Source organism: Malaclemys terrapin, chromosome 10, assembly GCF_027887155.1.
Source record: "Malaclemys terrapin pileata isolate rMalTer1 chromosome 10, rMalTer1.hap1, whole genome shotgun sequence".
NCBI lineage: Eukaryota > Metazoa > Chordata > Testudines > Emydidae > Malaclemys > Malaclemys terrapin.
This window is the reverse complement of record NC_071514.1, coordinates 19,032,129-19,059,260: the sequence shown is the minus strand read 5'-3', so window position 1 is coordinate 19,059,260 and position 27,132 is coordinate 19,032,129. Positions and strand designations below refer to the sequence as shown.

At 41.5% G+C, this 27,132-nt stretch overlaps 1 protein-coding gene across 6 annotated transcripts in view; it reads left to right on the top strand.

Annotated features, from left to right (window-relative positions):
- Positions 1-19,178, top strand: part of GABPB1 (GA binding protein transcription factor subunit beta 1) — a 45,774-nt gene extending 26,596 nt beyond the window's left edge. For all 6 annotated transcript variants that reach the window (XM_054042611.1, XM_054042613.1, XM_054042610.1 and 3 more), the window contains 3 exons: positions 1,630-1,815; positions 3,348-3,463; positions 17,425-19,178. In XM_054042611.1, coding sequence (XP_053898586.1) covers positions 1,630-1,815; positions 3,348-3,463; positions 17,425-17,577 — 455 coding nt within the window. In that variant the 3' untranslated portion in view covers positions 17,578-19,178. The remainder of the gene's footprint in view (positions 1-1,629; positions 1,816-3,347; positions 3,464-17,424) is intronic.
- Positions 19,179-27,132: the final 7,954 nt, after the last annotated feature.

The following is a 27,132-nucleotide window of genomic DNA, read 5'->3' as shown; positions in this document are numbered from 1 at the left end:
TAAGGGACACTGTGAGAGGGCCTATAATTTAAAGGCAAATAAAAACAACCTGAGATGGATAACACATAGTTTATCAATGCTCTGAATAATATCTTTGCTGGGTTTTAGCTTGATTCATAAATGTAATATAGAAGAATTTGAGTAGGTCAGTGCGTATATACATTCTGGAATCATGGCTTTGAAATGCAAAGGTTTGTTTTTATTATTTTTGATCTTGTCAAGGTAAATTAAAACATTTAATTTACCTTTTTAAAGTTCACTTGCTTCATATTACTTTCCCAGAGTAAATATTTTATTTGACTTTCAAGTTTTTATTTCTGTGGAAAACAGACAAGATTACCCAATACTGTTCACTTAACCCTGCTTGATATACCCTCTACCAAGGCCATTTAGGTATCGTTTGGCTTTCTGTGTGTGGAACACCCATACAATACAACTTTAAGATCCTACAGAGGTCTCTTTACCTATTACTGCCTAGGAAGAAGATATCATAACTTGTAGGTCATGGGCCAGATTCTCAACTGGTGTAAAATGACATAGCTCCACTGACTTCATTGGATCTACATGAATTTATACCACATGAGGATCTAGACCCACATTTCTATCCAAAACTTTTGTTACAAGTCACCCTGAGATTACTATAACTGAAAATATTAAAGAACAAAATATTTTTTCCAGTTTCTTTACTTTATACATGTGACAGGAATTTGACAACGTATAGTTAGGGCCCTACCAAATTCACAGCCATGAAAAACGTGTCACGGACCGTGAAATCTGATCTTTTGTGTGCTTTTACCCTATACTACGCAGATTTCACGGTGGAGACCGATGTTTCTCAAATTGGGGGTCCTGACCCAAAAGGGAGTGGGGGGGGGGTCACAAGGTTATTTAGGGGGGGGGTCAGGGTATTGTCACCCTTACTTCTGCACTGCCTTCAGAGCTGGACGGCTGGAGAGTGGCAGCTATTGGCTGGGCGCCCAGCTCTCCAGGTAGCGCCCCACCTGCAGCAGCGCAGAAGTAAGGGTGGCAATACCATACCATGCCACCCTTCGTTTTTTAAAGAATTAGTGAATTAAAAAAAATTCAGATTGACCTTTTAAAAATCTCAAGGCACTTTTCAGCAGACTCTGAACAAAACATTTGTTTCATTACTAATCTTCTCAGAGTTCTAATGTACAAAGCTGTGTGCAGACAACACAGCAGCTATTGGGCTGTTCAAATAAATTATCTCACTCTTACTGCAATACTAATACCTAACTCAGTACTTAAGATATCCCAAAATTATTTTACAAAGTATGAAAAATGCTAGCTAAAATCAGATTATATTCTTTTGGGCTGAATTCTGCCCTGTTCAATCCCATTGATTGCAGTCAGGGCAGAATTTGTACCAGTACATATATTTTTGAAACTTCACGTTTCTTGCACTGATGAAAGATTACCATTGACTTCAGTGAACTTTGGATTAGATCATATAAGCATAGTTTATATGTTAATAATGCATTAGATTTATAGCTGCAGAAGAAACTTTGAATTTGAAGTGGCATGTAAAAGGCTTCTAATTGTTACTAAATTCTGAGTCCCAATTTGTAAATTATAAATATCCTGACCTTCTTTACACTTTATCAACAGTTGTAGCAACAGAAGAAGTCGTGACTGCAGAATCTGTGGATGGTGCAATTCAGCAAGTTGTCAGTTCTGGAGGTCAACAAGTTATTACTATAGTTACAGATGGCATTCAGCTTAGTAATCTCCATTCAATTCCAACCAGTGGAATAGGTCAGCCAATCATTGTGACCATGCCAGATGGACAGCAAGGTGAGTGGAAACAAGATGCTCAATGTGAACTTCAAGAATAATTTTAGTTTAAAATATTGATAGTTCAGGAAAATGTGGGACTTTTTACATGATCTGTGTCTGTGTACAGCAGATAGAATTGACATTTGCTGTATGCAGTGAATTATTTCTCTAGGTCTGCTGCGGTTGAGTGAGATGCCATTTGAATTGCATTTTTCTGTAGATGTGCAAGTTGACTAAAATGGATCAAAAATAGACTATAGGGGGAAAAATAAAATTTAAGAAATGAATTTAACCAGTGAGATTTGAGTATGTAAATATATTAAGAAAAGAGTGGGGGAGGAAGAAAAATTTCTAAGTATAAGGAGGAGAGATAAGATGTTGAAGGGAAAGATGATGGTTGTCCTACTTATCTCTATCAACCTGGGTTGTTAGAAACTCAGTATCAAAAATAGAAAATCTAGAACACCAACAATAGAACAGCATTTCAGTAGTTAGGACCCTTCTTCAGAGGAACTCAGGCAGAAAAGTGGGATGCAGATTTGAGGACCCAATGCCAGGAGTAGCGTTTGCATACCATGGCAATTTGCTCTATGAGGATCCTCTTTGGACTCCAGGATACCCAGGACTTTTGAGGGTGGTCTATGAGAGGAGCAGGGGCAGAGCTGGCGGATTCATGAATACACAGTGTACCCACTGGAGCAAGAGTACATTTACTGTGGGGAGCTATTGCTGCCCTGATGCTGCAATAATGGCTGTGGAGTTTTGTGTAAATATTTCCTGTAACAGCTACTCCTGATGGAAATGATTGCTTTCTTGGTTTCCCATCATCAGATCATCCCTTGGGATTCCCAATGCAGAGCTTGGCTTCTTAAAGCTATGCACTGTGGTCCAGGATTTGGTCCACAGTCTGGGCAGATACAGCCATTTATCACGAAACATGAATCTATACAGTTACTAATTGAACTGACATTTAGAAGAGCACATAGCCAACCAAATGAATATTTAGGAAATATGTACACAATGATGTAGTATAAATATGACCATAATTTTCTCAGAGTTAGGGAACTGCTAGATTTTTTTCAAATTGCCTAAATGATTGACCTCAAAAATATAAGCCATTTTACTTTTCACAAATTATTTAAAAGGAGATAGTCTTGTAGCTGAAGCACAGAATTGTGAGTAGGGAGATCTAGTTTCTGTTCCCAGCCCTGCCACACAGATTTTATCTGTGACCTTGTGACTGGTCACTTAACATATGTGACTTGTTAACCCATGAGTACAATGGGGTTGATGATACCTAATCATCACCCCTGCTGTGTTGTGAACCTAAATTTAAAAAAGAACGTTGAAATCTCTAATAGAAGATGCAGTAAAAGTTGTTGTATAACATTTTGAACTTAATGAGTATTTCATTGAGCTGTGGTTTTTCTGTTGGAAAAGCTGGCTTTTCCATTTACTCTTGGAAGTAGAATTTTACATATTAGTTTTATGTAATGTAAATACTGGCCCTTGTATTCATATTTATCTATATACATATGTCTTTATTGAAGTATTAACAGTACCAGCAACAGACATTGCTGAAGAAACTGTGATCAGTGAAGAACCACCAATCAAGAGGCAGTGCATTGAGATTGTTGAAAATCGTGTGGAATCTGCAGAAATAGAAGTAAGGAGTCTATTACCTGATGTGTTTTAACTAGAATTTTCAAAACTGAATGTTTTGTTGTTTCTTGTTTTATAGCTGAGTTTCTATGCAGCCACAGAATGAAGATAACTTGTTTGTATTCCCATATCCTTTGTTAGTTTATATCAGAACTTGTGTTTTACAAAATTGCTGTAGGAAGTAGATAGCATATCTATGTTCAATCCTCAGGTTGCCCATTTGTGCATATAGATGTCACTTATTTTTGCACTTGGTTAATTTTTTTCTTTTAATGTCACCGGTAAATTCCTAAAACTAGATACTGATATATCATCATCTGATATGACTTTTCATAAACAATGAATGAGAATAATGTCCTTTCATCTCTCTCTTAAAAAACACATTTGTCTTGATTACTGAAAATATATCATGATTTTACCATTAATGACATGTAGGCAAGATATTTAATGAGTGAAAGCACAAAACGATAAGATTCTATCTTGCTGTTATAAAAAGCTTCAAATTTTTACAATTTTTTTTGACTGTGTGTGCAGAAATATGAATAAAGCATCTAATGGCACTATCTGGTATACTGAAATGTTGGTACGAAAGTCCTAACTTAAAATAAAAGTGTTTTGGTATTAAATAAATAAATTTATATAAGAAAACATTTTTCTGCAATCCACAATTGTGCATTGGCAACCTCTTTACTACCTGCTCTATCCCTGCAACTTACTTTGATTGAAAGTCTATGAAAACTGCTACCTACCCTGATTAGACTGTGAATGCCAAATTATTTTGTTTCTGTGAACCTTACAGTATTTTGTTTCACAAATGTATTTCTCCTAGTTTTGTTATATTGAATACTATTTTGTGCCTCTTTATTGTACAGTGTGTGGAAGGATACCTCATGCATGACTAATAGCTATAATTAGCATATTTCCTCAATGACTTTTTCTTTCCATACTATATCACATGAAGTGCATTCTGTCTTTAGTTGTGCGATCATTACAGACTATCAATAGAGCTGAGATTTTCTTGCTGCACTTTTTTTAATGTATGATTTATAATAAAAACAAAACTTCTGTTCACATTCTTTTAAAAATCTGCCTGAATTTTTCTTAGTAAAGAAAATTATAATTCCTTGATCTCAATAACTTAATAGATTTATTAGAGACAAAAAAGAGATTGATTTAAAAATGAATCAATTCATTTCTAAATACAGTAGGTCGGCATGGTAATATAAATACTTTTTTAAAGTGACACTGTTAGCTTAAGTTATATATTTTAAACAAGCCTTTTTAACAATGTTACTAAAAATACTTAATAGATTTTTTCAAGTGTTTCACTTATGTTTTCAAAAAATTTAAGTATCAAGGTAAATTTAGGCCTTGATTATGAAATGAGAGGTGTACAGGCAGATCTCTGCACCTGCACAGAACTCTGACTTTGGGGGACAGGACCACAGGGGTTTGATTGCATCCATTTTATTGCAGGATTGGGAATTAGTGTTCAGGGTCCCTTTAAGCTACTTCATGCTGTTGTCAGAGCTTGAGAGCAGAAGCTGACAAAGCTTGAAACAAGAAAAGAAAATAACCTAATATCTGAAGATGACTTTCATCTCTTTGTGAATTTAATGTTGCAAACATCTTTATCATTGCCTTCAGTTATTTGATAAATTTTTAAATAAAAGGCTAATAACCGTTTTCTTCACCATTTTAAGTTCTTAGCACATCTATATGCTATGGGCTTTATTTCTGAAATCTTTATGTAAACCAAACTCTCTTTGACTTCAGTGAGAAACTTTCCTGTTTAGTGGTTGCAGGATGAGGACTTTGGTTAATTTTTTCAGTTTGACTTCTGAGCTCTCATAAGAGTGTATTAATCAAAGTTTGAATTGCTAGGAATACAACTCACTTAACTGTAGTTTTGTGAAGAATGTCAAAACTTTCAGAAGTCACAAACATTTTTAATATACTTAATGAGTGGGAAAATTTAACTTGCATAAACTTTTATTTTTTGGCTGCTCGAGTTAAATATTGACTTCCATCCATAACTTACCGTAATATATTAATTTACAATGATTCATATTCTCCATTGAGTTTGACTTCCACTTTTCCCAGAGTAGCTTGTAAAAAGTGTGACACGTATATTAGAAACACCAAGCAAATGGAATTATCATTTCATAAGTCTTTAATTGAATTTTGTCATAAATTCATCTTAAAGGATCACATTTCTTCTTTTTTATCAACTGTTAAATATTACCTGACATTTTCCATTATTTCTAATTATACACAGCACTATCTGTGCTGCCCATAATAACACCTAATATAACTCTAACCGAACAAAATACTCTTTGTAAAAATACAAAAATTGGCAATGGGGGTTATGGGGCATTTGTAGTTAGTGAAACTACCTCTAACTCACTTTTTTCTTTTAAATTTAAGTCTCTCTTTAAAATACAGCCAGACTTCAGATGAATACTTGTGTAAAATATTGTACAGTAAGAAAAACACTTTATCTCAGGGAAACCGTGAGAATGAACTATCTGCCTACTCAAAACCACTACCATCCATATCTTCTGTAGCGATTCCTAGCACTGATGTGGTTCCTTTCAGTCCCCAGTCATTCTGTCTATGGTAGACAGCTTTATGCACTTTATCTCTTCTTTTTTTCTGGTGAGATTTCCCCCCCCCCCCCTTTCTCCGTGTTCTGTCTCAGAAAGAATGTAACCATTGTGCTTCAGCAGCATACAGGGTGGTGATACGAGTTCCTCACTCAGGAGCCAGTCCTTCTGTAGTCTATCCAACTTAGAAAATTTACAAATTAGAAAAGGCTCTCCTGTTCACTTCAGCCATCTACACTTAAGGGAAGTATTCTAAAACTGGGTTCTTCATCAGGTGGACTTGTTTGTTGGGATTAGAGATCAACAATTCTTTCTCTGTTGTACCAAGTATTGGGACCCCATGTTTGGAGGGTGAATGCCCTCTCATTCAACTATCTGGGGGCCTGGATGTAGGTATTGGATTCCCCCCACTTACAGCAAGATGGCCAGGAATATATCAAGAGGTTTCAAGCAAAGATTATTCTAAGTGCTCTCTTCTAAATCTGAAGGTCTTGGTTCTCCAGTGTGCTTCAAAAATCCATCTTCAGCCCATAGCCTCTCTCATTCTTCAGGGATCAGCTGTATCTGTATCTAGTTCTTCACCTGAACCTGTCGAGGTTAAAGTTAACAGCCAAAAGGTTGAAGCTACAGTCCTTTAGCCACTGTACTTGGTGCAAGTTTTAGAAATTCCAGCCACTCAAAGCATCCTTGAGTTCTTACTTAGCTACAACTGTTTGTAGGTTCAAATGTCAGCCGTTGGAGCTCTAAACCTGATTAACGGTTGATATACCCTTCCTGTACATCCTCATGTCTCCTATTTCCACAGAGCTGTCAGCTGTTTAAGATAATGTATCAGAAAGTATCTGATGGCTTGTTGGTGTTTTACTTTTGAACCTCTGTGCTCATACCAGAGTTCTTTTTAAACCCATGAGTAAAACTTGGTTATATTTCATAGCAATCAAAGTTATCTTTCTTGTGGAAATCATCCTGTTAGAAGTGTGAGTTGGTCTGAGTCCTTTCCTGCAAGGCGCTATTCTTTGAGTGCTTGCTCATGTTGATTCCATTCTAAGTGTCCATGCGCCCACATGCATAGTCATCGGAGATTTTTACCTTAGCGGTATCTGTAGGATCAGCTGTGGCGCCCCCTTGAGTGCCGCACTCATGCACCGGTATATCAGGCACTGCCAACCCTACGCCCTCTCAGTTCCATCTTACCACCCGTGATGGTCAGAGCACCTCGTCTAGCATTGCAAGAGCATTAGCAGTTTTTTACACCTCTTTATCTTCTTTGTATATAGTGTGTAGGTACTTAGTTAGCCATTAAATTAAGTGTTAGGTTATTTGGTTGTTAGAGTCCCGACTGGGATTTCGCCCTGGAGTGGGGCATGCCCCGTTCTCCTGGCTTCAAACCATGCTCGTCATGCAACAGGCAGATGCTGTTAGTGACCCCCACGACAGCGGTTTCAAGTGCTTGGGGGAGTCCCATAGAAAGGTCAAGTGCAGAATCTGTAAAAACTTTTGCCCTAGCACCCAATAGGAGCGGGATATCCTCTTGAGTGCCCTCCTGATGGAGGCTGTGCTTCGTCCTGCATCAGAGCCCTCCTGCTCGGACCCCACGCTAAGCACCTCGGCATCTGTGCAGAGCACATCACTGGCACCATGCTCCACCTGGCACCTTTCCCCCTTACGAGTGCCTAAGAAGTGCAAAAGAAGAGGAGCCCCCTGGCACCCGAGGTAAAGGGGCTTCAGGCAAAGGACCTATGTCAGGCCATGTGCCCACCCCGGGGCTTCATAGTGGTACTCATAGGGTAGTGGAGCACTCTCGGTCCCCATCTCCGCGGCCTAGAACCCTGGCATCATACCCTTGGTCTCCGGTCAGAAGGCCCAGGCCCCCAACGCCGCGCTCTCCGCCTACGAGTCATGGGAGATGAGTTGAAGCACTGGTCTCCATACCCCTGGTACCAGCAAGCTTCCCACCAAAGATCTCAGGTTACCTTCGCCTAGACGGTCTCCCAGATGTCAGTCCCCACCGGGGCGGGATCGCTCCCTATCATGGCACCGGTCTCCAACTCCTTGGTACCGCTTGTCGATCAGGCACCGATCCTCTCCCTCGTCTCACCGGTTGCCAACCAGGGTCAGTTGGCAGGCTCAGGCCTCAATGGCTCTGCTCTGGTCGCCGGAAGTGCAATGGTCCGAGTTGGACTGGGAGTTCAGCCCAAGGGGGTGATTCGCCGCCGACCCACAAGACCGGTGCAGCATCTGCAGTGGTGGCGTGACAGCAGTGACAGTAGCCCACTCGATATCCATACTGGAACCTCTCGGGCGTGCCCATAATACCGGTCCCATATTCCCATCAGTGTTCCCTGTCTGCCTTGGACAAGCCACCGCCGGCACCAGAATTGGAATACCGCACCAAATCTGACGTGGGGGCAGTGCAGCAGGCTCCAACACCCATGGAGCCATCCCTGGAAATGGAAGGGGAACCCGTCCCTTCCCCGGCAGTGCCTTCGTCGTTGTCATCTCTGGACAAAGTGGTGGCGGGTCCCTCCCAAACGGGCAGTCCCCCTGATGACTTCAAGGAGCACCAGGCCCTCCGTAAAAGGGTGACTACCAATTTGAACTTAAAAGTTAAGGAGTTCGCAGAGGAGTGCGACGACCTCTTTATGTTATATGCTCCTCCATCCCGGCCCAGGTCACACTGCCCATCTACCCAGGGGCCTTTAAGATTGCCAAATGGCTGTGGCAGACCGCCTCTTCCATTCCATTTACTTCTAAGAAGGCGGAAAAGGCCAGGCCAATGGGGGCTGCGGGAAGGGCGGCCAGTACATCCCTCGGCCTGTGCTGCTTCCCGCAGCCCCCATTGGCCTGGAGCGGTGAACCGCGGCCAGTGGGAGCCGTGATCGGCTAAACCTGCGGACGGGGCAGGTAAACAAACCGGTCCGGCCCGCCAGGGGCTTTCCCTGAACAAGTGGCAGACCGTCTTTGAGAACCACTGTCCCAGGAGATGCAGGCCACCATTCAGAGCCTGCCGTTTGAGTGGGCTGGGCTCTTCTTTGAACTCACGGACTCAAGGCTCCATGGCTTTAAAGACTCCCGTGCCACCCTCTGCTCCTTGGGCCTTCATACTCTTCAGAAGGCCGTTCTGGCCTCCACCTCCCCGGTCTAGGTCCTGGGGAACTACCCGTCTGAGCACCTACAGGAGAAAGGATAGAGACAAGAGGTCTAAGCAGAGACATCTGTTGTCTTCCCATTCATCTGCTCAGCCTGGCCCTTCCAGGAACTAAGGAGGCCAGAAGTAGACATTTTGAGGCTGCACTCAAGGACGGCGTCCTAGTCACTTTCCAGGATCCACCCTCCCACTCTTTCCTCAACCGCCCGAGCCCCTTCCGGTCGGCCTTGTCTCGTCTGACCTCGGACGGTTGGGTGCTTGACGTAATATCTTCAGATTACACCCTGCAGTTCGTGGCCGACCCTCCTTTCCCCATCCCTCTTCAGAGACCCTTCTCATGAGCAACTTCTCGTCCAAGAGGTCGTGAATCTCCTACACATGAGGGCAGAGGAGTAGGTCCCTTGGGACATGAAAGGAATTGGTTCTACTTCCCCTACTTCCTAATCCTGAAAGCAAAAGCTGGCCTCAAATCCATTTTGGACCTGCATCGCCTGAACAGGTCTCTCAAGAAGTTGAAGTTTCGCTTGGTCTCCCTAGCCTCCATCATCCCCTCCCTAGATCCGGGAGACTGGTATGTCGCCCTTGATTTGAAGGATGCATATTTCCATTTTCCCAGGGCACAGGCGCTTCCTCCATTTTGTGCTGGGCCAGCACCATTTCCAATTCACGGTGCTACCATTCGGTCTCTCGTCAGTCCCAAGAGTATTCACAAAGTGCATGGTCCCAGTGGCTGCTTACCTGAGGCACCGGGGTGTTCAAATTTACCAGTTCCTTGACAACTGGCTAATAAAGGACCGGTCCCGGGATCAGGTGCGGCGGCATCTCGATCTGGTTTGCTCCACCTGTCGCGACCTGGGGCTATTAATAAATGAGAAAAAGTCGACCTTAATTCCAGTGCAACGCATAGAGTTCATTGGAGCGGTCCTCGACTCTACTGAGGCCAGAGCCTTCCGTCTTGAGGCTCGGTCCAAGCCATGGTGGACCTCATCTCGTGCATGCAAGCCCACCCTCTCGGCACTGCTCACACATGCCTGCGATTGCTGGGCCTACATTGCACCCTGTACTTACGTGGTCCAGCACATGCGGCTCTGCCTCCAGCCCCTGCAGACGTGGCTGGCATCGGTCTGCGTCCCCCAACAGACAGCATGGATTGTGTGGTCAAGGTCCTGGACCACGTACTGTCATCACTCATCTGGTGGCAGAATCCTGCATTGGTATTGGAGGGAGTTCCCTTCCTGGCTCCATCCCCTTCGATGACCCTCATCTCTGGTGCCTCGGACCTGGGGTGGGGAGCCCATTTAGGCGATCTTAGCACGCAAGGTCATTGGTCAAGTCACGATCACTCCTTACACATCAATGTCAGGGAGCTCAGAGCAGTTCACCTGGCCTGGTAAGCCTTCCTACCTCACATAGAAAGCCCAGTGGTCCAGGTCCTGGCAGACAATACAGCAGCTATGTTCTATATCAACAAGCAAGGCAGAGCCAGATTGTCTGCCCTTTGCCAAGAAACCTTCAGGCTCTAGGACTTCCGTGTACAATATGACATCTATCTCGTAGCCGTACACCTCCACAGGGTCAGGAATGATTTGGCAGATCGCCTCAGCAGGACGTTTTCATCTCACCACGAGTGGTCCTTCCATCTGGAAATGGTCAGCATCATCATCTAGAGATGGGGGACTCCCCAGGTGAACTTGTTCGTGTCCAGGCAGATCAGGAAATGCCACGTTTTCTGCTCTATTCGGGGGATTGACAGAGGCTCCCTGTCGGACGCTTTTCTGCTTCCGTGGTTGGGGGCTCTGTTGTACGCTTTCCCCCCAGTGCCATTAATTCACAGGGCGAAGATCAAGCTGGACAGAGCGAAGTTGATCTTCATAGCGCCAGGTTGGCCATGCTAGCACTGGTTTGGCACACTTCTGTACCTTTCAGTACAGAAGTGTGCCAAACCAGTGCTAGCATGGCCGTTACAGCTACTGCTCAGGCCGGACCTGCTGTCCCAAAACCACTGCAGTCTTCTGCATCCAAACCTGGTGGCACTGCACCTGACAGCTTGGCTGCTGCATGATTAAATTTAGAGGATCAGGAGTGCTTGGCCAGTGTCCAACAGGTCCTGTTGGGCAGCAGAAAGCCCTCCACCAGAGCAATCTATCTGGCCAAATGGACGCGGTTTGCTTGTTGGACCTCTGATAAAGGCATTCGGCCTGAGCGGGCCTTGTTGCAGTTAACACTGGACTACCTTCTGCATCTACCTTCTGTCCCCCTTTCATCTATCAAGATCCACTTGGCCTTCCATCTGCCACTCAAGGGTAGGTCGGTTTTTGCCCAGGACATGACTACTCTTCAAGGGCCTCGAGTGCCTCTACCCACACATCAGGGACTCCGTTCCTCCATGGGACCTGAATCGTGTGCTGTTGCGGCTCACGGGAGCCCCCTCCGAGCTTCTGGCTTCCTTCTCTTTCATTCTCCTTTTTTGGAAGGTCACATTCTTGGTTGCAATAACATCTGCCCGCCAGTCTTTGAGATTCGGGTGCTCACCTTGAAACGGCCCTATACGGTCTTTTACAAAGGCAAGGTCCAGCTGCGGCCATACCTGGCTTTCCTGCCCAACGTGGTCTCACAGTTTCATATGGGCCAGGACATTTACTTACCTGTCTTTTTTTCCAAAGCCGCATAAGTTGGAGGAGGAGCGTAGGTTGCATTCCCTAGATGTCAGGAGGGTGCTACCCTTCTATATTGAAAGACCAAGCCATTCCGCAAGTCGACACAATTGTTCGTGGAGGTGGCCAACAGGATGAAAGGTGATCCAGTGTCTGCTCAAAGAATTTCTTCTTGGATCACTGCGTGCATTCATTGCTGCTACGATCAGGCAAAGGTGCCACCTCCAGCGATTGTAAATGCCCACTCAAGCCTCTTCGGCAGCTTTCCCTTAGCCCAAGTGCGTGTCCAGGACATCTGTAGAGCGGCCACCTGGTCGTCCATCCACACGTTCACGTCCCATTATGCACTTACCCAATAGGCCTGGGACAATGCTGGCTTCGGTAAAGCAGTACTGCAAGCCGCTAGACTGAATTCCAAGCCCACCTCCGAGGATACTGCTTGTGAGTCACCTAGAATGGAATCAACATGAGCAGGCACTGGAAGAAGAAAAAACGGTTATCTACCTTTCGTGACTGTTGTTCTTCGAAATGTGTTGCTCATGTCCATTCCAATACCTGCCCTCCTACCCCTCTGTCCGGCAAGATGGAACCAAGAGGGGTAGGGCTGGTGGCGCCTAATATACCAGTGCATGAGCGCGGCACTCAAGGGGGCACCACAGCAGACCATACCAATACTGCTAAGGCAGAAATCTCCGATGACTGTGCACATAGGTGCGTGTGCACACCTAGAATGGAATGGACATGAGTAACACATCTCGAAGAACAACAGCTACGAAAGGTAGATAACCATTTTTTTTCTCTGTTTCTTCTAAAAGACGACTAGTGGAATTCACATCCAAGATATAGTCTCTGTTTCCTCTTAATCAAGAAATCCATTCTTCTCAAAGAAGTGATTCTTCTCTCCTTTTACGTACTGTATAGCCATGGCAGAAGCCTGATGTTGTCTTTTTTGATTTAGGGCTGCACCAGGAAAGGTTTTAAAGCATCTATTTGCAAAGGAGTCAAGACTGCCATAATAAATCCTGCATAAGTTTAAGAAGTCTCATCTATCAAGAATCCATGTGCATTCTACAAGATCTCTAGCACCTTTATGACAGGGAAGAAGAGATCTGCCGATAAAGACATCTGTGAAGATCCTCCTTTAGGGCTTGCTTCATTCTTATGCCTTAGATTTTCTTCAACCTGTCTGCTCTGTTTATTTATGTTCCTTAAAAATTATTTTTCATGTGTATATAGTATTTATCTTTTCCAGTACCCTCCCTTTTTATTTTCTTCTACTTGCTGCTTCCCAGGAGTAGCTGCAGATTGGAGTTTTCTGTGTCATTGTTCTTGTATTTTTCAGTTTTGGAAATAATCCAAGTTGTAAGTAAATTGTATTCTCTAATAAGCAGACTTGACTTTAGGCTCAGACAACGTTAGAAAAAACTGATTTTGTTAAAAGCAAGGAATTTTCATTTATGTGGATTATTTCATATTAGAGGAAGCTTGGTATGTATCTTATGTTTTCAAGGTTTGTATATGTACAGTAGCTGCCAGTAAAATATTTAAAATTCTTATCTTCACTTAAAAGAATTGCTGTTTTAATTTAAATAGTAAAAAGCTCTGAATAAGATAAAATTACCTATTTCTGAACCCAGATCTAACTCCTTTTTGTAAAATAATCTTGCATTTCTCAGACATGTAATTCTAAGCAGTATGTAGATATTTATTGTGCAAAAAAATCCTTTCCAAATAAGAGGAAGATTTTTTTTCCCCCATCAAATTCCTGAACATCACAGTTTTGATGTTCCTTTGTACCAGAAGACTAATCTACCATAAAGCAAAAAGTTTAACTCTACTTTTATATTATTTTTTTCATATTATTCCTTTATTACTGACAGGTTTTTTTTATTTTAAGCATTTAAAATTAGTACACACCATCAGATCTTCCATTTACTTTAGAGATTGGTGTATCTGCATTTTATGTCTCATTCCCCTCCATTAGCTACATAAGCACACTTTATGTGGAGACTTTAAAAAAGACAATTTCTTACTCAGTAGATTTGTTCCTCTTATGTAGAGTCAAGTGTGCTTGCTTTAGTTAATCCAGATCTATAGCAGTATAACTAAGAGCAGAATTTAGCTTCTAAATAAGCTTATGCTTCCCCTATTTCCACTGTAGAAAAATATACCTGTGGGGGAGAGGTGAATTCAGTTCTCATCTTGCATCATCAGCTCACTAAGTTCCAGTTGTGGAATCTCTTTTTCGTGGTGATAATTACAAGCCAGAAAGAACATATTTGATTTTCAGACTTCAGGTTGAGTTTGCAACTGTGGCAGTTAGAAAAGTAATCTTTTCACTAATAAACTGAGAAAATTTGATCTTGGATGTCCCTGAGGTACAAACTTGTACCCACAGTGCTAACTTCACTTTATACTTGTTTAGAGTATAATTGCACTTTACATGTCCTGTGATGTGAATTTAAATATTTATTTTGCAAAAGGCAATTATAATTGGCCAGTCCAATTGTTGGATGGGTTGATTTACTATTAAACCATTCACATGGTGTCTTACAAGGCAGCGTTCTGATTCCAAAGACTATAAACTTAGAAGTTGAATGCCAAATTATCTTGTCAAGTGAGTGATCCAGATCATCACCATTTAAGATGGAGCACTCATTTTATTCGTGCATACTCCAACTGAGACAGACCTATTGATTTTAACAACAAGGAGGTCTTATGGTACCTTAGAGACTAACGAATTTATTTGGGCACAAGCTTTCATGGGCTATAACCCACTTCATCAGATGCTGGTGAAGTGGATTCAAGCCCACGAAAGCTTATGCCCAAATAAATTGTGTTCGTCTCTAAGGTGCCACAAGGACTCCTGGTTGGTTGTTTTTGCTGATACGGACTGACATGGCTACCCCTCTGCAACCTATTGATTTTAGCTTCCCTTTCAGCCCAGTGTTCAAAACTGTGTAAAGCCCCATATAAAGCAACTACAATATATGTAGTTTATTCCCTTCCCTATTTTGATGACTAACATTTATGAAACTTAATAAAATCTCTCCACCCATTGTTTCTGCTACACAGATGCTAACATTAGCACTGATCAGTTACCTTTGTCATTATACTCTGACATATTCAGCACCACATGTGACAGCTAAAGGTAGCTCTAGCATTGGGGACAGGAGGAAGCGGAAGGCATACTATGTGTATTATATTTTTTTAACATTTTTAGGTACTAATCATGAAAACCAGTGAGGAGTAGGGTTACTGAGCTGAGAAAGAAAAGTATATTATTAAGTATTATAGAAAAGTATTTCAGACCTGCTTGAGGTCTGAAACGGTAATATGGTTTTGAGCTGCTAGAGTGAAGGAGAAAGCATGAGGGAGTAAGGTGATTATGTCTTTGTCTTATTTGATAGACCAACATTTTCCTGAGGGATAGCTTGGCAGCTTCATTTTCTGTGAGTCTTGCTTCCATAACTACTACTTGGTGATTAAAGTGAAAAGAGTGATTGAATCAGAAATTGGCTTATCCATAAAAGTATGGTGCACTTATTTTAATAAGATGGCTTCTGCTTGAGTGAAGATCAAAACAAAGCTATTTTCCAAGGCAGTCATTTTTCAATAGGATGCAGTTTGTCACGGTGGCTCTTCTGCATCAAACAGCATAGCAGCGTCTACATTATTAATAGCTGAGTACAATAGAAATACATTCAGCTATGTTTCCTAGGACACAGGAAATGTCTCCTGCTTTGAAATGAAGTGTCTCACTTTGCCTTGAAACCATTCTGTGACATCATATTTAAATATAGCAGATGCAAGGTATGCCAGACAATTGGTTTGTAGGATGGCCAACTATAATTCACTTTAAACAAATTTTAAAAAATAAATCTAGCCAAACACTTGTTAATTCATAAAAGTACAGTGTCCTTTTGGAAAAAAATCCAAAATATTCTTATAGTCAGTGACTGAAACGAATGAGAATATAGGAGTTAGATAATTGGATTGTGAGCAGCCATCACTTTACAGCATGGAGAGCCATTAGTTAAAATGTTAAAATTACACTATCCAATTGGCTGAATAGAAATAAAGAGCATGGTCTTACTCCCATTGAAGTCAGTAAGAATTTTGTCATCAATGGGAAGCAGATCACACTCAATGTAATTGTAATGGAGCTTTGTTGTATTATAATAGTATTTGATTGGCATGCTTCTGCTTTTGTCTCCCAAGTTTATTTTCCATAAAAGCCTGGTTGTCATTTATAGTGAGGAGCAGCAAGCTACTGTTAGCTGATGACATTAAATTCTGATCAAACTAACTATATATAGTAAGCGCTGGCAAATGCACACGCTGGCAAATGCACACGCTGGCAAATGCACACGCTGGCAGAGCAGGGGTGAGGGAAGAAAAAAATATTTTTCTTTAATTCCTTTTAGTTACAGTAATCTTAAGGGATAATTCTAGGCAAAATTTCCATGTAACAATACTAGGTTTAAAAAAATATTCGAACAAGATTTAAGGTGTCAGAGTCCCTTTTAAATTATTTAATAGATTAAAAATGTACTTCTGATGGGCTGAAAAGCAGTTACCTCATTAGAATGCAGTGTTCATTAATTGTTCAGTGTACACACACAGCCAGCACTCTCTTTTATTTGATCACCTATTGTAGTCTGAAATCTGACTCGAAGTAATCTTGTAAATTTCCATGTTTGTTGTATCTCATTAATTTCTAAATCAGATGGCTCACTTTACAAGTAAAATAGGTTTTTCCCATTAGCTGTGGATCTGAAAGTCAAGCTGTGTCCCTTCTGGTTTCTGCATTGTTACCAGAAATAAAGATTCTGCAACTGGAACTTAGCCTCTGTCCTACAGCTGCATCTGTGTGGGCAAACCCCTGTGCCTGCATGGATGCAGATGCATGATGGGCCCTTAGTTAAGAATTTCATTGATGAGCAAACTTTTTCTCCCTCCAGTTAGAGATGTATGTATTGTAAGGTGGAAAACCCCTATTTCACCTCACTGGGGGAAAGGATAGGTTGTCAGTCTAATGGCAGAAGTTACTTTTATCATGATGTAGGAGAATTGGTCCCTGGAAGTTCTATTTCTATGCTGACGTGTCCATTTCTAATTATATACACACTCATAGTGGGAAACTTGCTTGGATATGAACTGTGTATTGATTTTTTTTTTAAAGAAGTTTGAACTTTTTTTAAAATAATTCAGATTCTGGAAACTGAGTCGGACAACTGTGCCTAAATATTCAACATATTTTCCAAAGCTTGCTTTTTTCCCTGAGAAAATGTCATAAGAGCATACTCTTAAAGAGAGAGTATTTTTTTGGTATATTTGCACTTTAAATCTTGTGAGCAATTGTCTGGCCCAATCTTTCATTGTTTACTTACACAAAAGTATTTAAGTGAGAGTTTTGCCTGAGTAAACTGCAGGATTGGACTTCCTAGCTTCTGATTCTGTGTATGATGCCTTATACCTTGGCTGTCCAAAACCTGCCATTTTATCTTGCACTTAACATGCATTTGACAAAATATTGCTGTTTTGGTTTTAATAGGAGAGAGAAACTCTACAGAAACAGCTGGATGAGGCAAATCGAGAAGCACAAAAGTATCGACAGCAGCTTCTAAAGAAAGAGCAAGAAGCAGAGGCCTATCGGCAGAAATTAGAGGCAATGACCCGTCTCCAGACTAATAAAGAAGCTGTTTAAATATTGAAATGGACATATTGCAAAGTCTGTTACTTTCAGTCAAGAAAACTGCAGTACAATCTTGAACTGTACACTGTATAGGTACAGAAATGGGATTACACAATAGCAAAGATGCTACAGGTTGATAACTGGACTTAAGCCATGAGCTCTGATGAATTTCTTGTAACATAAAAGCTGAATTTAGAAATTGTGAAAAGTATTTAAAATGAAATACTGTAAATAGTTGTTTTTTTTACAGTTCCAAAGTGAGTTGATAAATCTTTTTGAAGGGATCCAGAAACACAAGAAGCCAATGTTTTTGTGAAATTTTGGATTTTAGTATAAATCTAATTTCTGAAAAACAGAACAGTTTTAAGGGTGATGTTGCTGATTAAGATTGACAGTTTGAAAATGAATTATGTGACAAAATGAATTAATAGTTATTCATATAAGGAACAACTTAGACCTGATGAAAATCTTTGTACAGCTTTAAGTAGTTGTCTTAGATTTTCTGAAAACCCTTGTTTTAGAAAGTGAAAATTTTATATTTAATTTCCAATATATCCAAGTAGATTTACATGTATATGAAGCTAATATTTTTTAAACTTTTCAGTTTGTACATATGCTGCATGTTTTTATAATTTCTACTCACATCTTGCATAGATATTTTTCAGCAAAGATGAGGGAAATTGAGAGGAAAAAATGTTTAGCCTAAATGTCATTTGAAGTAAGCTAGCAGCCAGTTTTATTGTGAATGGTATATTTCTTGGAAGAATGTAATTTGTAAAAATAAAAAAAACCTTAATTTACGTAATACAGACATTATTTGAAAATGCTGACAGTGGGGGGCATTGAAACTTCACTTTTCTGTGTCTTATAACTTTCATGTGTAAACATTTTTAAAGTACAGAAGTATGAAAGACTGTCTCCACTGGAACCCACATAGCAATTCCTTTAAAATATTCTTATTAAGCTGTTTCCCCAATAATCTGCAGATTATCTCAAGGACACATTTTATAAACAGACTTTTGCATTTAAATTATGCACCTGGACCTGAAAGTTTGATGTTGTTTTGGTGCTCTTGTTATCTATCATCATTGTGCTTCACTGTGATAAATGTGTCTGTCTGTGCAGTGATCTGTACGAATACTTAGCATTTATATAGTGCTTTACATCTTCAAAGTGTTGTATAATCAGTAAAGAATTAATCATCACTATGTCCCCTATGGTATGGACATTATTGTCCCCATTTTACAACTGATGTAAGTGTAACACAGAGAGGTTAAGTGATTTGCCCAAGGCCACATAAGTCAGTGGCAGACCCGGGAATAGAACTCAGGAGTTCCTGGCTCCTAGTCCCGTCCTTAGGTCACGCTGCCTTAAGACTGTTCGATGCCGTGTTACATTCAACTTTGAACTATTGTTCGGATTCCTTTTTTGTAAAACATAACTTGTCTTTTATTTGTGCTTTGCTTTGTCTTTCCATGTTTCACTGCTTTTATGATATTGTTTATATAAACTTAAACAAAGTCTAGTTTACCTATACTGTATTCAAAGGCATTGCCCTTAAAACTGTACTCTGGCCTACTTTTTCTATTTTACAATTAAATATCTTTTCCACATTCACGGTGTAGAATCCAATACATTTAAATTGTTTTATATGTACATTAAAAGATCTGAATTTTTATCATGGTTCTGAACAATATGAAAACACTCTGTTACACACTAGGTGTTAAGAATATCCTTTGGGGTGGGGTGAGGTGTGGGGGAAGAGTGAAGAGAGAATTGAATTGGCAAAATGTAAATTCTGTAATCCATTCATTTATCATGAGAAAAATCTCTAACTGGTATTTTGCAAGAGTTTTAATATAGCAAAAGGGCTTAAGAAGAATATATATAAGGCAATTTAGCTGCTCTTTGGAAACACTTTTTAAGTATTTAGTGGCTACTGTGAATAATAGTTACTTAGATTTCACTAAGAAAAGTGCCCTCAATATACTCCTGCACGGGGCTTGACAGAAATGTGTTGTGAAATATTTCTAAGTACACAGCATGGAGGCTAGAGCTAGAAAAAGCAGCCCTACAGACTTCAGTTAGACAACTCGTGATTAAGGACTGCACAACTGAACCTGTGTCTTGCAATGTATGCAAAAGAATAACTCCTTGTACCTGTAAACACATCCAAACCTTCCATTGTCCCAGAGCTTGGCTACCAGCACCTAGATATGACAAGGATTGGTGCTATATAAGTACTAAGGCCCTGTCCATGTTAGAAAAGTCTATTGTGTAATATCAATAGATTGTTAGTGCTGCATTGCTGTCTTGATACATGTCCCAGAGTTGTTTTTCAAGTAGTGTCCCTATGAGTGCTCCAGTTCTGGTGTGTTTACGCCTTGATTGGAAACTTGGTGGTAGTGCCCATTGTGTCCTACACATCCTCATACCCTGCACTGAGGACATATAGGGTTGCCCGGGCAAACCTACCTCACAGTCAGAGAGAGTGCTAATGTGTCCACTTTACTATTCAAAGCTTGTCCTTAGTCTAATTATTTTCTTTCTTTTCCTTTAATTTAATTTTATGCTTATTTCATTTTGTAGAGGGATTTGTTCTATAATCCCTTCACCTCTAGGGGGGGCTTTTTCTTTTGAGATCCACGATCCTGAGTTTCAGTTGTTGCTTGACTTGCCAGGAAGCTGTCCTGATCAGTGATTGGCACTCCTGGTGTATCCTATAGTTTGGGGGAAACTTATATCCCTCAGAAGTGTACTATCTGTTCAGCTTTTAAAAGCAGAGCCAGGAAGAATTGAGAAGTAAAACTTAAGCTCTTAATGATGTAGTGTTATCTCCATCTGGCCTTGGATCCAGGCATCAGCCTCTGAGACCATAGTGCCCTGTCAACATCTGCACTCACCCAGACTTACTCAGGAGAGATCCTTGGGAGGACTCACTCTCATTTTTAAAGAGTCTGATTTGAGAAAGCCTCAGTCTTCTCAAAGTAAGACTATGTTAGAGACATCAAGTACTGCTCTAGGTACCACTGAGGCCCAAGGCTCTGTCAGTGTTGACCCTGTGCATGGAGCTCCAAGATTTTCGAAGGCTAAATGCACCAAACATGCCTTAGTATCGATATCTTGCATCATATTGCAGAAGCAGGACACTGCAGCAAAGGAGTTTAAGCCCTCTACTTCTAAAAGGGTGATACCTACAGTTCCCTCAGTACCCTCCATAACTAAGCCAGCCACCAAGACATCCTCAGTACTGGGCATATGTCACACTTCTCATACTGTCACAAATCCTCCTAAGCCATCTTCGTCAGAGCCAGCTATTTCCATTGTATGAGACTTACCAGAGCAGTCTATGCCTGTGGTACCAACTGTGGAAACTTGCCATGTGCCAACAAGCCCAGTACCACAGGAATTCAGATACTCCAGGGACTTACTTATATTAGATGAGCTGGAGTCTCCCCTGCTAGTGGTTACTGAATATCTATTGGTACGTGAGTGACACAGTCACCAAGGCTGGACCTTTCCTCAGTACCATTCGATTCTCCAACCCTCTGAGAGTGGTAGAGTTCCTCCTTCAGATGAGGAGTTCTCTTCTGACTTCCAAATCTCAGTGCAGGATTCCCATATTCACCAAAGGGACCTCCCTCCTGTCACTTTTGGGGAAAGAGAGGTGTTATACCCAGGACTAACCCACATCGTTTCGCACTGGTTCAATCATCATTGGGTGCCACTCCCATGCCTTATGAACTCTCTCTCTGGCCATATTGGGATCCTTAGGCTGCATGTCAACACCAATTTTCACAAGTCCCTTGTCTTTCATGTGGCGACCACATAAGGAGACATTCTCCTACCCCATCTATCCCTCCTCCATTACCTCAAGTGCAGGTATCCTTTGAAGAGCAAGAGGCCAAATCAGATAAGGAAACTTTTCTGCAAATATCTCCCCATCATCTCCGGATGAGATGGTAATGCCTCCTCCAGCTGATGGCTGATGATTTCAGCTTTTCTGGCTGATGATTTCAGACAATTTCAGGACTGAATGAAATGTATGCAGACTCTTTACAGATCCCCTTAGAGGAGGTTAGAGAGTTGTAGCATAAGCTCCTGAACGTTCTTCAGTGGACTTCCTCTGCTTGAGTTGCCTTGCCAATTAATGAGGCCCTGTTGGACCCTGCCAAGATCATCTGGCAGAGCCCAGCAACAATACCACCGACCTGCAAGAATGCCAATAAAAAATATTATGGCCTGGCTAAGGACTCTGAACTTTTATTTTCCTATCCTGCACCTAACTTTCTTATTATGGAAGCAGTGAATGAACATGGCAAGCAGCACCATGTAAAATCTACACCTGGTGCTAAGGAACAAAAATATCTTGACCTATTTGGCTGTAAGAACTACTTGTCTGACACTTCAGTTTAGGATCACAAATTACCAGGCTTTTAGAGCAAAACATAATCATACACATTATTCTACCACCTTTATTGAGCACCTGCTGACAGAACATCACGAGCAACGTCAGTCTATTCTTAACAAGGGCCAACTGTTAGCTAGGACCTCACCAAGGGCCCTTTAGCCACAGTTGATACTGTGTCTCACTCCATTTCTACAGCAGTGGTCATGCATAGAACATCCTTACTCCAGCTGTCTGAGTTCCCAAGAGAGGTCCAAAACAAGGTCAAGGTCCTCCCCTTTGATGGATTAAAACTTTTTGTGGAAAGCACCGACAAATTCTTGCAGGAATTCCAGGGCCCTTGGAGATCCCCACAAGCAAGCAAATGAAAGTTTAGCGGATCACATCTGGCACAGAGATCCCATCCTGCTCCATTTTCAGTATTTCGGAGACCCACATCACTGCCCAGAAAGAAGCCAAGGTTTCAAAGAAATAGAACACCCTCTTCCTCTGCATACATCACTCAGCCTTCATCATCATCAAAACAACAGTTTTGATGGACAGGTCAAGAGTCTGGAACAACCCCACACCACGGAGCTGCACTATACAATTCTACCTGGCTTCCTCCCCACACACATCTTTGGAGGCCCTCTTTCCCGCTCTCAATCCGCATGATAGCAGTTTTCCAACACTCATTTGTCCAATGTAGTTATACGATTGAATGGCTCCATCAATTTTACCTCCCTGCCCCCCCGACCCGCCTCTCTTCCCCGTCCCTTTTCAGGGACCCTCTCACAAGCACTTGCTGAAACAGGAAATGGACTCCCTTTTAAACTTAGGAGGCACAAAACCAGTTCCATCTCAACATAGGGGCAGGGTTTTTACTCCAAATATTTTCAGGTCCCCCAAAAATGCGGGAGTGGAGACCGATTCTAGATCTAAGACTACTAAACAACTTCATGTAAACACAAAAATTCAGGATGGTGATTCTTGCAGCTATAATTCCATCATTGGAACCAAAGGATTGATTCTCAGCCTTCAGGATGCATATTTTCATGTCATGGTTCACCCTATGCCAGTGGTTCCCAAACTTTAACAGCCTGTGAATCCCTTTCACTAAAATGTCAAGTCTCGCAAACCCCCTCCTAAAAATTAGTATTTCCGGGATATTCTCCTTGACCTGAGTATAAATTATAAAAGCAGTGATCTTGGAAACATAAAATTTGTTTTTATGACATGCTTATTACACACTATTTATTATTATCATCTATCGTGACTATTTTTATTACATTATGAAAACAGCAACAGACTTCCAAGCTCTCTCTTTCGTAGCTTGTGTCACTTTGAATAAGCATGTTATAAGATAAGGCTCCTAGGTTTCATCAAGGAGTATCAGATGTGAAACAGTATGAAGGTATTTAAGAAGCCAACTCAGAGTTCCTCCTACACAAGCATTCAGGTCTTGAGCAGTCCAGGCAAGCAATGCACATTACAACAAAGCTTAAACTTGTTCTTCATAATAATTTTAAAAACAATACTAGCTGCCTATTTAATTTTAAAAACAGCAAAAAATATCCACATCCCTTTCCATTTCTTATAAGGAGTCTTGAAGTTTAAATCTCTTCGGTGTGATAGAGATGCTTGCTTTGATCTGCTTAGCTCTTGAAAGTCCAGGAGCTCTGGGCTGCTGACCTGTGCTGCCCAGGGTCCCTAGGGACAGCTCTGTCCGCCATTAGGGAATTTTCCCCCGAGAACCCCCTGTAACATTTTGCAAACCCCCAGGGGTTCACGAACCCCAGTTTGGGAACCATTGCCCTATGCACAAGAGATTCCTTTGGTTTCTAGTCAGTCAAGTTCAGTTCCAGTATCAGGTGCTTCCTTTTGGCCTTTCTTTGCCATGCATGTGTTTGTTTGCTGCTTATCTTTGACATCTGGGGATAATTGTTTTACTTTGACAACTGGCTATTCAAGGGCTGGTTTTAAAACAATGTTCTCTCCACAATAAATTCAGCAAAGGTTCTGTTCTGCAGGCTAGGTCTGCAGATCAACATCAAGAAATCCACTTTGAGCCCGCTGCAAAGGATAGAGTTCCTAGGGGCCTGCTTAGATGCAGTATCCGCCAGACCTTACCTTCCCATGGACAGCCCTCATGATATTAACAAACCTCATCTCAAAAATTCAGTTCAGTCCACAGACATCAACAAGAAATTTCCTTCAGGTACTCAGACACATTGCAGCTTGTACCTTTGTGATGCAACATGCCAAGTTATGTCTTTGATGTTTCCAGGACTGGTTCAGGATGGTTTATACTGTGAACAAATACAGCCTGAATAATCCATCGTGTCTCTCTCTTCCTCTACAGCATTACTCAAATGTTCCCATTGCTGAAGTCTGCAAGGCTGCAACTTGGTCTTCGATGCATATGTTCTCCCAGTGCTACATGGTGGTTCATTCTTCTAGAACAGATGCCATCCTTGGAAAAGCAGTTTTATCTTCAGTATTGGACTCGACTCTAAAGCTCCCTCCTCCTGTTGAGGATATTGTTCAGAAGTCACCTGAAGTGAGGCACCCATAGGAACACTACTCGAAGAAGGAGAGTTTGTTCACCTTGTACAGTAACTGGAGTCCTTCAAGAGGTGTCCCCCTATGGGTGCTCTATAGTTTCTTCTATGGGACTTTGCAGTGGAGAAGAAACTATATGTGCCTCAATGCTGGGCATAAGGATGTGTAGGGTGCATGCACGAGCCAAAAGGGCACTACTACCAATAATCTCTGATGAAAGGCTCATGGATGTAAGCACACCTGAAGTGAAAATTCTGAAGTAGAGCACCCATAGGAATACCCACCTCAAAGAACTCCAGTTACTGCACAAGGTGAGTTACCTCTCCTTCCTGGCTCTGTTCCCTGTCATGTTACATTCTTTGTACTTGTTGATCAGGATTGTAGATATTGCTAGCAGGCTAGGAGAATTGTGGGAGGAGAGGTTAAACTCCCACAATTCCAATGGGGGTACAGTAGGCCCCATGACAGCACCATTTCAATACTGTTCTATCAATATGGAGATTCATTTTTGTACTATCTATTTGCTGTGTTTTAACATACATTTCCATTTCTTGTTGGAAAGACAAATAAAGATTATCAGATGAAGTCAAAACACAATCCTGGTCTTCCAAATCTCACTTATTCTACTGGGTGAATTCCATCAAATAACAATGAGCTCCTATTAAAAAAACAACAGCCTATAACAAGACAAAAACAAAACCACTTCTCCTTTCTTGCAGGAAAGGTAGACTTTTAAAGGGACCAGACTGTTCATTAATCTTCTATGTATGTTATGTAACTTAATAAGGATGAGACTCCCAACTTTGAATGTATCACTGAAATCTGGTTGACTGCTGCTGGGCCAATTTTAGCACAGTTGTCATCAGATTCAGTACATAATGAATCAAGAAGGTGATCAGCAGAGTAATTGCTTGGAGCCTGTTTGGTCCACCACTGGAGGTTCCAGAGAGCTCAGGAGAATGTTCCCTGACGGACCACTCTCTTGGTGGTTTGATAGGACTTCATAATAGTCTTTACCCTCCACCATTGATGAGGTGGCTTCTAGGCACCCTTTTTTCTTTCTTCATTCTCACAGCTCACCCTGGTTTATGGGTGATCTAAAATGAAGCAAGAGGGAAGACCACTGAGGTCTGGGCTGAGGCTGACAGGTTGCAACATGTAGATTTAAAAAAAATATGCTGTGGCGGTGTGTGAAGTGAAGAAAAAGTTGTTTTTTCCAACATAGTATCCACAAACTCAGACAGAAGGCATTATCTGGGTTATAGATAATCTGGTAATCCAGGCTCAACCACCCCTGTTGTGAGGAAATTCCTTATATTTTTTGTGGATAAAATTGATCAGACTAAGAATGAGTTGACTACTGCTGTGGTGACAGAGCAAGGTCTTGGGGAGATAAGGGCCTTATCTTCCCGGCTAGAATTTCAATTAGCGGTGCGCATAGAAGTACTGAAGGTGTTGAGACAATTTTTTGCTCCTCACCTACTTCCTGTCTTGTGAAGGCTAGTGGGGAAGTAACTTGGTGTTGTGCTGGTGGAGATTGTCAACATCTTTCCTAGAGAGGGCAGGATTCTGTTTTTGTTTTTAAGGAAATCTTAGTAAAGCCTCTGCTCAAGAAATCATCATTTGATGTGAAGAATCTGGCTAATTCTTCTTTGAATGTCTTCTGCATATTCTCACTCATGGGATGCACCATCTTAGACAGTGGAACTTTCTCATAGCATTCCCCTTTAGAGTGCTCACACGCCCTTCCTACCTCTCTCTTCACTGTTTCAAATGTTCTGAGGGCGAGGCTAGAATAGGGGGCATGGTACTCTTTGCTGACTCAGTTCCGTTCCTTCCAACCATAGCAGCAGATGGACACAAACCTCTCTGATTCCTTGCTTAGTAGTATCTGAGCTTAGTATAGTTACGGTTTATAATTTATTTTAGCCTTAGGATATGTTAGCTTAGTAGTTTAGAAAAGTTACTGAGAGATCATTAGTTTCATTTACCAGTTCCATGGTTGATCCAAAGTTGAAGAGACTTGGTTTTAAAAGGTGTGCACCTTGTCCAGAGGTCTTCCTGGCATTGAATGCTCATCCTGGATGCCTAGTTTGTCTTGGTGAGAGCCACTCTCCTTTGAGATGCTCTGTCTGCAGCACCTTCGCCTTGCAAGCACACAAGGAATAGCAGAACAGGCTACAATCTTTATTCCTTCTAGAAACTTGGTGTGCAAAGCTTCCTGGTTCCAGCACCGCTAAAGGATCTGATCTTAACGAAGAAAGGCCAGTATTGGCTTCAGACACTTCTGGGTCTAAGAAAAAGAATGTATTGCAAAAGGTACGAGTCTCAGCTCCAGGATCCATTCCCAAGTCATTGGATCAGACTTTTAAGCACTTACCATCGAAGCCAGTGTCAGCCTCTGATGTAAGAGCCAAACCATGATAGAAGTCACTGGGTCTGACTCTCTCAGTTCTGAAGAAGAACATATTACAGGACAAGATGGCTCTGACTGCTGAAATTAAATCATAATTGGGAGACTCCTTGGATCTGTCAGAAGAGGAGCAGAGACTAATGACTCCTAAACCAAAGACTAAAGTTTTGGAGTGGGATTTATCTCACAAGATTACCTTGTTCAG